This window comes from Telmatherina bonti (assembly GCF_933228915.1).
Source record: "Telmatherina bonti genome assembly, chromosome: 13".
Lineage (NCBI taxonomy): Eukaryota > Metazoa > Chordata > Actinopteri > Atheriniformes > Telmatherinidae > Telmatherina > Telmatherina bonti.
The window spans coordinates 22,354,868-22,366,815 of record NC_136611.1 but is presented as its reverse complement, the minus strand read 5'-3'; the positions used below and the strand labels follow the sequence as shown (position 1 = coordinate 22,366,815).

At 35.2% G+C, this 11,948-nt stretch overlaps 2 protein-coding genes across 2 annotated transcripts; both read left to right on the top strand.

Moving 5' to 3' along the window:
* Positions 1 to 997: 997 nt before the first annotated feature.
* Positions 998 to 5,351, top strand: LOC306764508 (arrestin domain-containing protein 3-like; the record flags this gene model as incomplete). Its single annotated transcript, XM_079251683.1, has 6 exons — positions 998 to 1,277; positions 1,700 to 1,757; positions 1,925 to 2,072; positions 3,778 to 3,874; positions 4,302 to 4,558; positions 4,764 to 5,351. The coding sequence occupies exons 1-6, from the start codon at positions 1,022 to 1,024 to the stop codon at positions 5,349 to 5,351; spliced, it is 1,404 nt and encodes a 467-aa protein (XP_079107809.1). The 5' UTR covers positions 998 to 1,021.
* A 1,765-nt stretch (positions 5,352 to 7,116) lies between these two features.
* On the top strand, positions 7,117 to 11,661 carry LOC306764507 (arrestin domain-containing protein 3-like; the record flags this gene model as incomplete). Its single annotated transcript, XM_079251682.1, has 6 exons — positions 7,117 to 7,369; positions 9,129 to 9,186; positions 9,283 to 9,424; positions 9,535 to 9,631; positions 9,796 to 10,052; positions 11,569 to 11,661. The coding sequence occupies 6 exons, from the start codon at positions 7,117 to 7,119 to the stop codon at positions 11,653 to 11,655; spliced, it is 894 nt and encodes a 297-aa protein (XP_079107808.1). The 3' UTR covers positions 11,656 to 11,661.
* Between the last annotated feature and the right edge of the window lie 287 nt (positions 11,662 to 11,948).

Below are 11,948 nucleotides of genomic sequence, written 5' to 3'. Positions count from 1 at the left end.
TTGAAAACCCCATGAATTAAAAAGAAACATTAAACAGAAAACCTGAGAAAGTATAGAGGACATAGTAACATAAATATAAATCTAACATGAACTTAACCAAAACAGAACAAGACCTGCAAATAACAGAACAATACTGACTGTGTGTGTTGATAACAACTTCGTAAGAAAACATTTGACCAGCGAATGAAAGGTCAAGAGCCATGTAGACTGAGCTCCATGCTAAAAAGAAAATAAAAGATTCAGGTTGGGATTTGGGGCTGTCTTAATGATCTTTGAAATTATTAACTTTGCCATCAAAGAAAACTAAAGTCTTTTTTTTGCATTTGCAAGTTTATGCTCTTGTGGCTAAAAGCTGGAAATCTGGATGTAACCTCCTGGAATAAAGACATTGTTTATAATAAAATTTATGTTTTTAAAAACAGACCTTAAGATTTGCCTTTCTCATGCAAAGTTTCATAGTAACAGCTCTGCTATAGATACAATAGGTTCATATTTATAGAAAGAATTAAACAGCATGATCTAACTTTTAAGTAGCCAAGATTTCATTCCTAGCTGAACTTGTGTACATTTAACATCACAGCTAATTACAATGTTATCACGTGTGACAGGACGCAGCTGTATAGTGTCACATCTATTTTACATTTGTTTATTTGTTTTTGTTGACTTTGTTCTACTGCCACTGTGATGTAACAGAAGATAACGGCAATATAACTGTTGTCTTTTTTCAATAATGGCCAAATAATTGTATGACAAACATGTTTGTATGTCTTTTGTTTTTTTTACATAACATTGTACCTAATTGTAATAGTGTACAATGCATATCTACATTTCCTGTAATGCCTCAGCTTCATGTGTCCAGTAGATGGCAGTAGAGACCAGCGAGTAAAACTTTTACGGTATTTACATGGGCGTGTCTTTCGCAAGCTTCAGTTTCATTAACAAGAAACACGCCTCGGTCGAACTGAAAGTAGCGGACGCGTAAACAGTGATTCCTCCTTTCAGACTACCTCTCTTTGCAGCGATGCCTTCAGTTTCAAGCTTTTCAATCGCCTACGAGACGCTGAATCCGAGCGGAACGTTTTCAGAGGGAGACATTATAACTGGAAACGTGAATCTTGTCCTCGCGAAGGAGACCAAAGTTCAGAGCCTGTTCATAAAAGCCAAAGGAGACGCCGATGTGCGCTGGACGAGAAAACACGGCGATCGCACGCACACATACTCTGCGCACCGGAGATATTTCAAAGTAAAGCAGTTTTTAATCCCAGAAGACTCCGGCGGTAGGCACTGTACTTCTTGTTTGTTGTGCCTTTTTATCAGTTCCGTTTGGGATTGTCCATTGTCAATTAAAATGTTTAAACGTTCGTATCACAGATATTATCGCTTTGCTACAATTTAGTAAACTTGTATAGCTATTTGAAGCTGTTGCAGCACTATTTATAGGAATAAGATCGCATTTAATGCTTTGAAACCAATCAGGTTGTAGGTAATGTATAGGATGCTGGTGGGTATGGGCCTGGGGCAGGAAATTGCAGCTGCCATCTTAATGTAATGAGCAAAAGCACTTGACTAAATAAAGTGGACTGAGTGTCTTTATGACACCTCCGTTATTTATTACTTTCCACATCTGTATTCCAAACTGTATTTTGAGTAGTGGGAAAGTATTCCAAAATACTAAAACACCCCATGTTCTTCTTTGCAGAAGTTGTTTTGCCTCAAGGGGCTCATGTCTATAAATTCAACTTTAAGCTACCACCAGAGTGAGTTGGCTCTACTGCACATATAACAAAGGCATGATGTTTGCACTTCCAAATATGTACAATTATGAGCAAATCCCCCATGTGCACCACAAACTGTTGTTTGTCCACATGTTATTACATAATAATAATAATAAAATGACAATGATAAGCAACATTTCCCACTACAGAGGCATGCCTTCATCCTTCAGAGGGGTTCATGGAAAGATAGTCTACAAGCTGGAGGCCAAGCTGTCCCGCAGTTGGAGGATGGATTCCTCAGCAGAGAATGAGATCAACTTTGTCTCAAAGACTTTTCCAAATTTTCACTCTATTATGGTATGTGAAACATTCAACCGTATGTTAATCAGATATACAGATTCTCAATTAGAATACTCTTGCCCAAAACAATAAGACATTAAGAATTTTATTGATGCAACAAATGTTGTGAAATGACAAGAGGAAAATAACAGAGACCGCTTTGTTGTCATAGTCCAAAGCAATGAGGCAAGGAAAAATAAACCCCCTTGCAGAGATGCAACAGAGGTGATGAAGTAATAATATGCAGGGTCTTTCATAGGGTAAGTTTAGAAAGCACTGATGATCCACTGTAAGAAAACAATAGAGTAAAAAAAAACTAAAATACACACAGGTAATCAGTTGCATAAAATGAACAGCAGGTGAGGCAATTATCATTTAGTTGCAGATGTGATGAACAGGAAGTGGACTGAACAAAAAATAGAAAACAATAAACCTATTATAAAACTGGAAACAAGACAGGTGACCCACAAACAATGAAAACAAAAAAGATAAACAGACTAAAACAGAAAAACCCAAACCAAAATCCCATAAACCATCACATTTGCTGCAACAACTATGAGCCGTACTAGCTAGAAGTGCAAGCTTTTGGATAACATTCACTATTATAATCACATATATCTATAAATCAATCACTTTATTTGTATAGGATATTTCACAACAAAACATTTCCAAAGTACTGCATTCAAAGTCAGTGTACCACAAAATGTTATGTAAAAACATGTCCTAGATAAAAAAAAATAAAAAAAAATAAAAAAAAAACTTAAAATAAGATAAAAGCCACAGAGAACCACACAATCATGCAATAAAAGCCAAGGAATAAAAGTGTGCCTTAAGACGATACTTAAAACACTCACAGTGGGTGCTGTGCTGACGTGGGGTGGCAGGGCGTTCCAAAGTCTGGGACTGACCACAAAAAAAGCCCTGACCCCCTGGTTTTAAGTCTTGTCCTTGGTACCAAATAAAATAAAAATTAAAAACTGGCCCTCGGACCTCAACACCTGCGCTTTATGCATTTTGATGAGGTCCATGAGGTATAGTAGGGTGAGTTCATGTAAAATCTTAAAAAATAAATTATAAAATCTTAAAATCAATCATAAAATTGACGGGGAGCCAGCACAAGGATGCAAGGATCAGGACAATGTAATCATGTCTTTTGGCCCTTGTTAAAAGTGGCGCTGCAGCTTTCTTGACTAACTGCAACCGGGACAAAGATATCATACTGATGGCAGCAATAAGCACATTGCTCTGGGTGAGATGACTTGAAATAAAAAAAAGCTCAAAATGATCGAAAGATAAAAATGGTTTCACTTTTAACGTAAGATGAAGATGATAAAAACAAGATTTTAAAACACCATTTATCTGGTTGTCCAGTTTAAGATTGATGTCTAGAGTGACACCAACACTGGTAACTGTGGGATGCATAAACCTTTTTAGTGGGAAGAAAACATGCAGGTTTATCCCCCGGATTTAAAAACCACTATCTACATTAAAAATTGCCCAGAAAAAGTTAACTTGGGATCAAGATATTGGTGTTTATGGAATTTTTAAGTAAAAAATGAGTAGGACCCCTGTTTGCAGGCCAATTACTATGAGATGCTCATCTTGTAACATTGTTTTTTACACAGTTTAAAAAGATGATCATTGGAAAATATATGCAGTCCCTAAAAACCATATCAATGATGAAATGAGAGGTAATTGTTTTTCCATTTTCATTTCATTCTAGTCACAGCAAGTTGGTTCAACAAACAAGGAGATGGGGATTTTCTCAAAAGGACACGTAAACATGGATGTCATAGTTAACAAGATGGCTTATGCTCCAGGTAATACGATCAATCTTCACATATGGCAGGTTTCGCTGTAAGGACATTTGCTAAGGGGAACGGGGAAAACTGTTAGATAAAATACTTGTGTGGGTAAATCACAAGGAATGTAGTCTTGTCATTGTACATTAAACTCAATAAATAGACATAATTGGGAAGCGCTATACCTTTAGGATCTATAAAGCAGCTTTTATGATTCTTGGGCGAGATACTGATTCATAGGAATTCAAAATTGCAAAGAGACCAAGAAAAAAGAACTTGAAATAATTATTGACACAGATAACTTAGAGTTGTTCTTGGCTTAAGTAAAACCTGCAAAGTCTTTAGCCAGGCTCTGCTGTTCTGGAGTGTTGTTTTGCAGTTAAACTTGAAATCAGATAAAAATGAAAATAAAGTTGTTGGGTTTTTTTGTCTTTTTCCCTCACAGGCGAAGCAGTGATGATTACTGCAAATATCAATAATTCTTCATCCAGTGAGATGACTCCCAAATTTAAGATAAAACAAGATATTGTGTACCGGGCCAGCGGAGATACCAAACATGAGAGCAACACTGTTGTCAAAGTGGCAAAGAACTCAGTTAAACCTCGTACACAAGAGAGCATGAACTGCTCGCTGCAGATTCCCAGCGATCAGATACCAACAATCCACAACTGTGAGATTATCTCAGTGGAATACCAATTAAAGGTGTGGATCATTCTAATAACAACATTCCTTAACTTTACTGTAAATCTTTTTTAAGTTTAATTACAAAAATATTTAACAAATTTTGTGAAAACACGTAAAAAATTACAAAGCTTTCCAGATATCTTTATGTCTTTTGATGCTGTTTTACTTTGTTTTTTGGTAGTTAAAAGTAAATATTTCTAAGACAAACTTGTTTTTATCTTAGGTGTATCTGGACATCAGCTTTTCTTTTGATCCAGAGGTTGTGTTCCCTGTGGTCGTTTTACCTCCAGGCTTTCAGTATGATGGGGCTATGGGTCCCCATCCTTTTGGACCTACTGGGGGACCAAGCGCCAGCGACTTCCCACCTCCAGCATCAGCTATGGGTCCTTACCCATCACTTCCACATTCAGGCAGTTACGGCTACCCTGGTTTAGCAACGTCACCCGTAAAACCAAATAATCCACCGATGTATCCTGGTCCACCTGGTGTGTATCCACCTCAGCCAGCACACATGACCGGACCCTACACTAACCCAGTGCCACTGATGCCTTCTCCATATGGTTCTCCATTTTCATCATCCTCTTCAAATTCTGTGCTTCACCCTCCACCCACTGCCCCAGAATTATACCGATCTCCAGCTCCATCTGCCCCACAGGTCCAGCCACCACCTTCCACCCAGTTCCCGTCAGCTCCCAACTACCCTTCTTCACTGATGATGAAAACAGACTTCCTGTCTCAATCAGATGAAAGTCCTCCAGCATACTCACTGCTTTTCCCACCGCCACCAGCTGAAAGATCCGATGCTAAATGATTGCATGAATATGTCACAACTAGTTATTCATGTGAGGTGTCTCACGTGAGTTTGACTTTAAATGGAAAAAATCATAGTGTAGTATGAATGTGCATGGTTTGTTGTCTGTTTTGGTACTGTGGAGGACTGGTGGCCTTTCCAGGCTACACCACCTCTAAATCAGTGGCAGCTAGGAAAGCCTCCATCTCCACCATTAAAAAATTTTTTTAAGTTGTGTAAATAAAATTGATTAATAAAATGAAAAGATAGTATGCTATATTAACTGGCAGCATTTGACATTTTAGACACATTTTAAACGCTGTCAAGTGTTTAAAATGCTGCTCTCACTCTAGGTGATAGTTGTTTATGGTCAGTTTGCATTTTGTGGCTTTAGCTGCTATTGAATTAACTTGTAACCTAAATCTTCAGGATGAACTCCATACTACAGGCCTTATTCAGCACTTGAAGTGTCCTTTTTTCGGTGTGAATTTTTATTTATTTATACTTTGTATTTCAAGTTATTTACAGTAAACTGGTAACAACTTTTATATTACAGTATTGTTTCGTTGTAATTTTTTTACATAAGCAGTTAAATAAGTAAGCAGATCTTTCTGCTTTAGCCTACCTCTTCAGACAACTAATTTCTTCAACTTAATTACACATTGAAGTCAGTTTTCTTGTTATACTCTATATATGTATAGTCTCCTTTTTCATTATTTAAATAAAGAGATTATATGAAAGATTAAACTTTTTTTTTTTTTTTGTAATTTGTCATATGTATAGCAACAAAATATTAAGATTTGCTCATGTGCAATTTCAAATAATTTGCATCACCTTTAGTTCAAAAGTGTGCAGACACTATTGAACAAACTCGGACCCGTATATAGTATCACTAAATATGAAAAACATGTTCATTGTTTTGTTGATGTTGACATTTCTGACGTTTAACATGTCAGAAATGTCTCAGCTGCTTGAAATGCAGTAATACAGGACCAGTTTGTATGATTACACCTTTGGGTGAGACTGATGATATTCGGACAGTAAACCAGCAGAAATAGGGAAGTGACATGAATGACAAATTTGAAATGTCCCCTGTTAATGAACTTTTAACCTGTAAAATGCTCAGAGATGTCACTTTATCTGAAGAATGATGAAATCGTTGGGCTCTCTGGGTAATATTAACATCTGTCACTTGTTTGGTTGTGAAAGTAAAGAACAATGTAGAACAGAAATGCTAAACGTAAAAAAGAGAAAATGCTCAATTTCATGGCATAGAAGTATATATAGCAAAAGTACAATGTAGTTTGAAATGAGTGAGAAGTGATCTGCAGAAGCAGTTCAGATAAAATCCCTTTCTCCTCATATTTTCTTATTGGATATTTTGCAAGTTTATGAACACACATTTCTTTATGAACGTGCCTTGGAAGCTTGAACGGTTTATAAAGCGAAATCAGAACACATCACTGTTCATTCTATGAAAACAATAAGTACTTCCCCCTTTTCTTGTGTTTTCAGTAAAAGGCAGAACGTCTCTGTTTGCGTCCAGCCAAGCTGACTTCACCCACCGCAGGGTGTGGCGGGGGTGGTGGACTTGGAAGTTACATAAAGTAGGACAGGATACGGATGCAGTTGTTGCTATCACTTCCTGGCAGTCTACCGCTTACAACAACGGACACTTAGATTTCTTAGATTTCACAACTTCCAGTTTGCAACAACGGAGTGTTACATCTGTCTTCAAAACAGCAGCCTATAAGCCAAGGGGGATCGTTTAAACACCAGGTTTGAGATGTCGCCGATCAAGAACTTCCAATTAACTCATGAAGCACTTAACAAAGCTGGAACCTTTTCTGAAGGAGACACTATCATAGGCGAAGTATCTTTCTATCTGACTAAAGTCACCGATGTGAAAAACATTCTCGTGAAAGCCAAGGGAGAGGCGCACACTCATTGGACGGAAGGAAGTGGAGAAGATGAGGAATCTGTCTCTGCGCACAAGAGATACTTTAAAGTCAAAGAATACTTGGGAGAACTTGTTAAAGGTAGGCGCCCATCATATAATCATCTAAAAAAAAATTTTCTGTTCTAAACATAAAAGAAACTGATTTTAGACCTGGTCATTTTTAAGTGTGGCGTATATATATATATATATATATATATATATATATATATATATATATATATATATATATATATATATATATATATATATATACGCCACACTTAAAATATATATACATATATATATGTATATATGTGTATATATGTATATATGTATATATATGTATATATGTGTATATATGTATATATATATATATATATATATATATATATATATATATATATATATATATGTATATTTATATATATATATATATGTATATTTATATATATATATATATATAAATATATATATATATATATATATATATATATATATATATATATATGTATATTTATGTATATATATATATATATATATATATATATATATATATATATATATATATATATACATATATATATATATATATATATATATATATATATATATATACATATATATATATATATATATACATATATATATATATATATATATATATATATATATATATACATATATATATATATATATATATACATATATATATATATATATATATATATATATATATATATATATATATATATATATATATATATATATGTATATATATATATATATATATATATGTATATATACATATAATTGATCATATATAATATGATCAATTAGCCAGCCGAAAAGAAGGACCTGTAGATAACAAATGTTACTTTTAATTGTCCATTTCTTAATTACAAGGCTACTAATGTGATCTGACTGTTGTGAGTGTCGAAATTAATAAATTTGGAACCATTGGTATCCCGATCATTTAAGTGCTGACACACGACCAATTAGAAGGTGCAAGTCAATTTGTGCACTTTAACAATCTTTCTTTGTTAATGCCTTTGGTTTCCTCCCAGCAGTGGAAGTTATTACAAATCTCAAATCCAGATGTGAACTTAAGAATTTCTTTATCTGTGTTCTGTATTAAGTGAGCTGACATAGATGGTCAGTGAGATTTTCCACAAGTGGCTTTAGACGTCCTCACACATTTTGCAGATATGTTTTAGATTAGATATGTTTTAGGTTGTTTTAGACTTTTTGAAAGAAATCTTTTTATTATTCATCAAGCTGGCGTCTAGAGCTCTTTTTAATCTCCATCTTTTCCATATCACCTGCTTCATACACATCAAAGGTTTACAAAAAATGACAAAAGCAAAAGAAAAAGTAAAGGATGGTGTAATTGTAGCATGCTAACAGAAAAAAAAGAGCAGTACTGGCTAGGAAAAAAACATAAAGACCAAATCATGGACATAGCCCTTTTCCACTTATACTTACAATGTACACTGATCATTTTGGATATCTTCAAACTCTTTAAATATTGCAACCACAAATTGTTATTGTTATCATTATTTTAATTTAATTGAATGGCTTAAAATCATTGTTTATACATTTTCTTAGAGAATTTTGAACTATCTTAAAGTTCCTAAATTTTCTATAATAAATGTTTCTTACAATTGTTTTAACCTGGGATATTACCATTATTTATTGTTTTGTGTTCCTGTATCTGGTCTGTTGTTTTTATAATTGTTGATTTGAGATGCTGCCAATCTTGGCCAGACTCTCTTTGAAAAGAGATTTTAAATCTCAAGAGTTTGCATTTCCTTGCCAAATAAAGGTAAAATAAACATAAATATGTTCTTTTTGTTTTATAGGCAATAAACTTCAGCAAGGTTTTCATAATTTTGAGTTCAGGCTTACAATCCCTCATGGGTGAGTTAGTTGTTTGCTTCTGGCATTGTTCATTTTGTCATTGTTCCCTCAAAATTAAATTGAATAAATTTTTGTCTGTGTCTGTTTTACTTCCAGAGACATGCCATCATCCTTTAAAGGCAATAATGGATATATTGTCTACAAGTTAGAAGCAAAGCTATCCAGGAGCTGGCGCATACCAACTACAGTACAGAAAGAGATCAATTTTGTTTCAAAATCTTTACCATGCACTGTTCAAGTGAGTAGGACACTACTGTAATCTAAAATTTGACTTTGTATAATTTAAGAAAAAGCTTATCAGAAATGAAGAACAAATATAAAACCAAGTAGTAATGTGATGTGTTTCAGTGCCCACAGTCTGGTTCTGTGAAGAAGGAAATGGGTGGCTTATCCAAAGGAGAAGTCCAAATGTCTGCAACAGTTGACAGGAAATATTGCTCTCCAGGTAAGGTACAATTCCTTTTACATGTAAGCCTTGACGTCATCTAAATGCTGTGATGAAAACTATTCAAGAACTGCAGACACATGGAAATGGTACATGTTTTTTAAATAAAAACTGTCATGGCATAAATCCATAAAAATGTCTCCATGCTTGTATCATCCATTTAGGTGACACACTATCTGTTGTGGCCAAAATCTGCAACAACTCCTCAAAACAGATGATACCAAAATTCAAACTGCTGCAGAAGACAGTCTACCGTGCCGGTGTGTCAAGTAATCATTGTGAAAAAACTCTGTTCAAAATGATTGGGGACACGATCAACACAAACTCTGAGGAAACAGTCTCCTGCAAAGTGATGATTCCTCTTGATGCCATGTCCACTCTCCATAACTGTGAACTCATCTCAGTTGAATACCAAATCAAGGTATGTAACAATGAAATATTCATGTAATGTGAAGAGAGAAATAAAGTGCTTTAGTTTGCGAACGTTGAGCATTAAATAACTGCTTGTTGTCTCATGGCATAATGTTTTTTATAAATAAACAACCCAACATAAATGGGTGGTCCGCTTAACTCTTTGTGGATCAGTGTGTGTTTGGCAAGAGTCTTCCTGATCCTTGGAAAATGCTTTTTCATTAAGTCCACCAATGAGTTTTTTTTTTTTACCTTCATTTATCCATCTGTTTGTTAGCAACTGTACACAAAACTATAGGATGAACTTTTGTGGTTGTTTTAAACTTATACTGTATGCCACTGTTTTTTTTTTTTTAACGTGATCTAAAAGGAGCTGTGGACACAGGAATTTTTAAAAAGATCTTTCACAACATGGAAACGAGCTGCTTGGCAGAGGTCTGTGCTCTCTTTTTGGCTGTGCTAGCTGTTTAAATCTTGAAACTGAATATGGTCACTTCAGTATTCCTCATTAAAACAAAAAAAGAAAGGCAGAGTGAGTCAAATATTTTACTAAAAACCATTAGGACAAATAGTTTGTGAACCTTTTGCTGAAATCAAATGAGCTGAGTAAAAGTATACCAGAGTTATCAGTGGTTCTTCCTTCAGTTTGTTGCAGTCCTTCGCTCAACTTCTACTATTTTTTGATAAAATCAAAGGTCATGGAGTGATAAAAGGTGTAGCCGCTTAATTGTTTTACTCATCAAGTTTATGGTATCTGAGAAGCTAACAGTGGGTGTGTTAAGGTCATTTTAATTTGAGCTAATAATTTTGTGTCATAGTTTGGGGGAGGAAAGAGACCCAGAAACAGAGGCAGGAGGCAGACATGTTTAATGACTTACAAAGACAAAAACAGGGGAAAAACAACAATAGAAACTAAGTGGAGCAAATTGGCTAATTAAACCAGGTGTGCTGAACAGGAAACAATGAGAGTTAAATACAAGGGTGTGGCTCTTCAAAATAAGAAAAGAACCCCCTGCCTAAAAAAAGACAACTCAAGGAAAGAAAAATCCCATAAACCATGACATCTTGCTGCATCCATCATGGCAATCTTTGTCGTGAATATGATAAAGTGTGAAATAAGAACTCATGGCTGACCAAACACACATAGCAACAATGCTTTGAAAATACAAACATGTACTTCCATGGGCAGATGCATTGCAGGAATTGCCATGTGCTTTTGTTTATCCACATAATAAGTTGTTAAAGGCCTCAAAACTATTTCATGCTTTCATCTGTCTGGCTGTGTAGAAGCTTGTCTGAAGCATTGGGTGGTTCTAAGCATTGAGAAAAGTTATTTTTATTTGTTTAGGTTTTTTTTCTTTTTTTAAGTTATGTGTGGATTTATGCAATTTGCTCAACTTTCAGGCATTTAGTACTTTACCTTGTAGATAAGCTGCAAAAATTTTCAGAATTCTCACATCTGCACATCAACGAGTTTGCTTTGTTTGACCACTAATGTTATGTTTAATTTTGTCCCCCTTTCCAAGGTGTATCTAGATATTCGTTTTGCCATCGACCCAGAGGTGGTGTTTCCACTGGTTGTTGGTCCACATAGCTCTGGAGCTTGTGAGTAAGCTGGCACTTTCGGGGCTCCAAGTTACAGTGACTTCCCTGCCCCCACCTTTACTGGATTTAGTCCTGCATCCACCGTCTCAGGCTACCCAGCACTGGATTCTACTCAGCAAGCAAACACAGCAAGTTGTTATAACAACCAGTGGCCACAAAATACCACTCAGTATGGGTTTTCAGCAACAGCTTTTATGCCACCGTCAGTGCAGCCTCCAGCCGCTGTTGTTCCACCTCAGTATCCACAGAATGAGCATACCCCACCATACATGTATCATCACCCCACCACTGACAAGAGTGA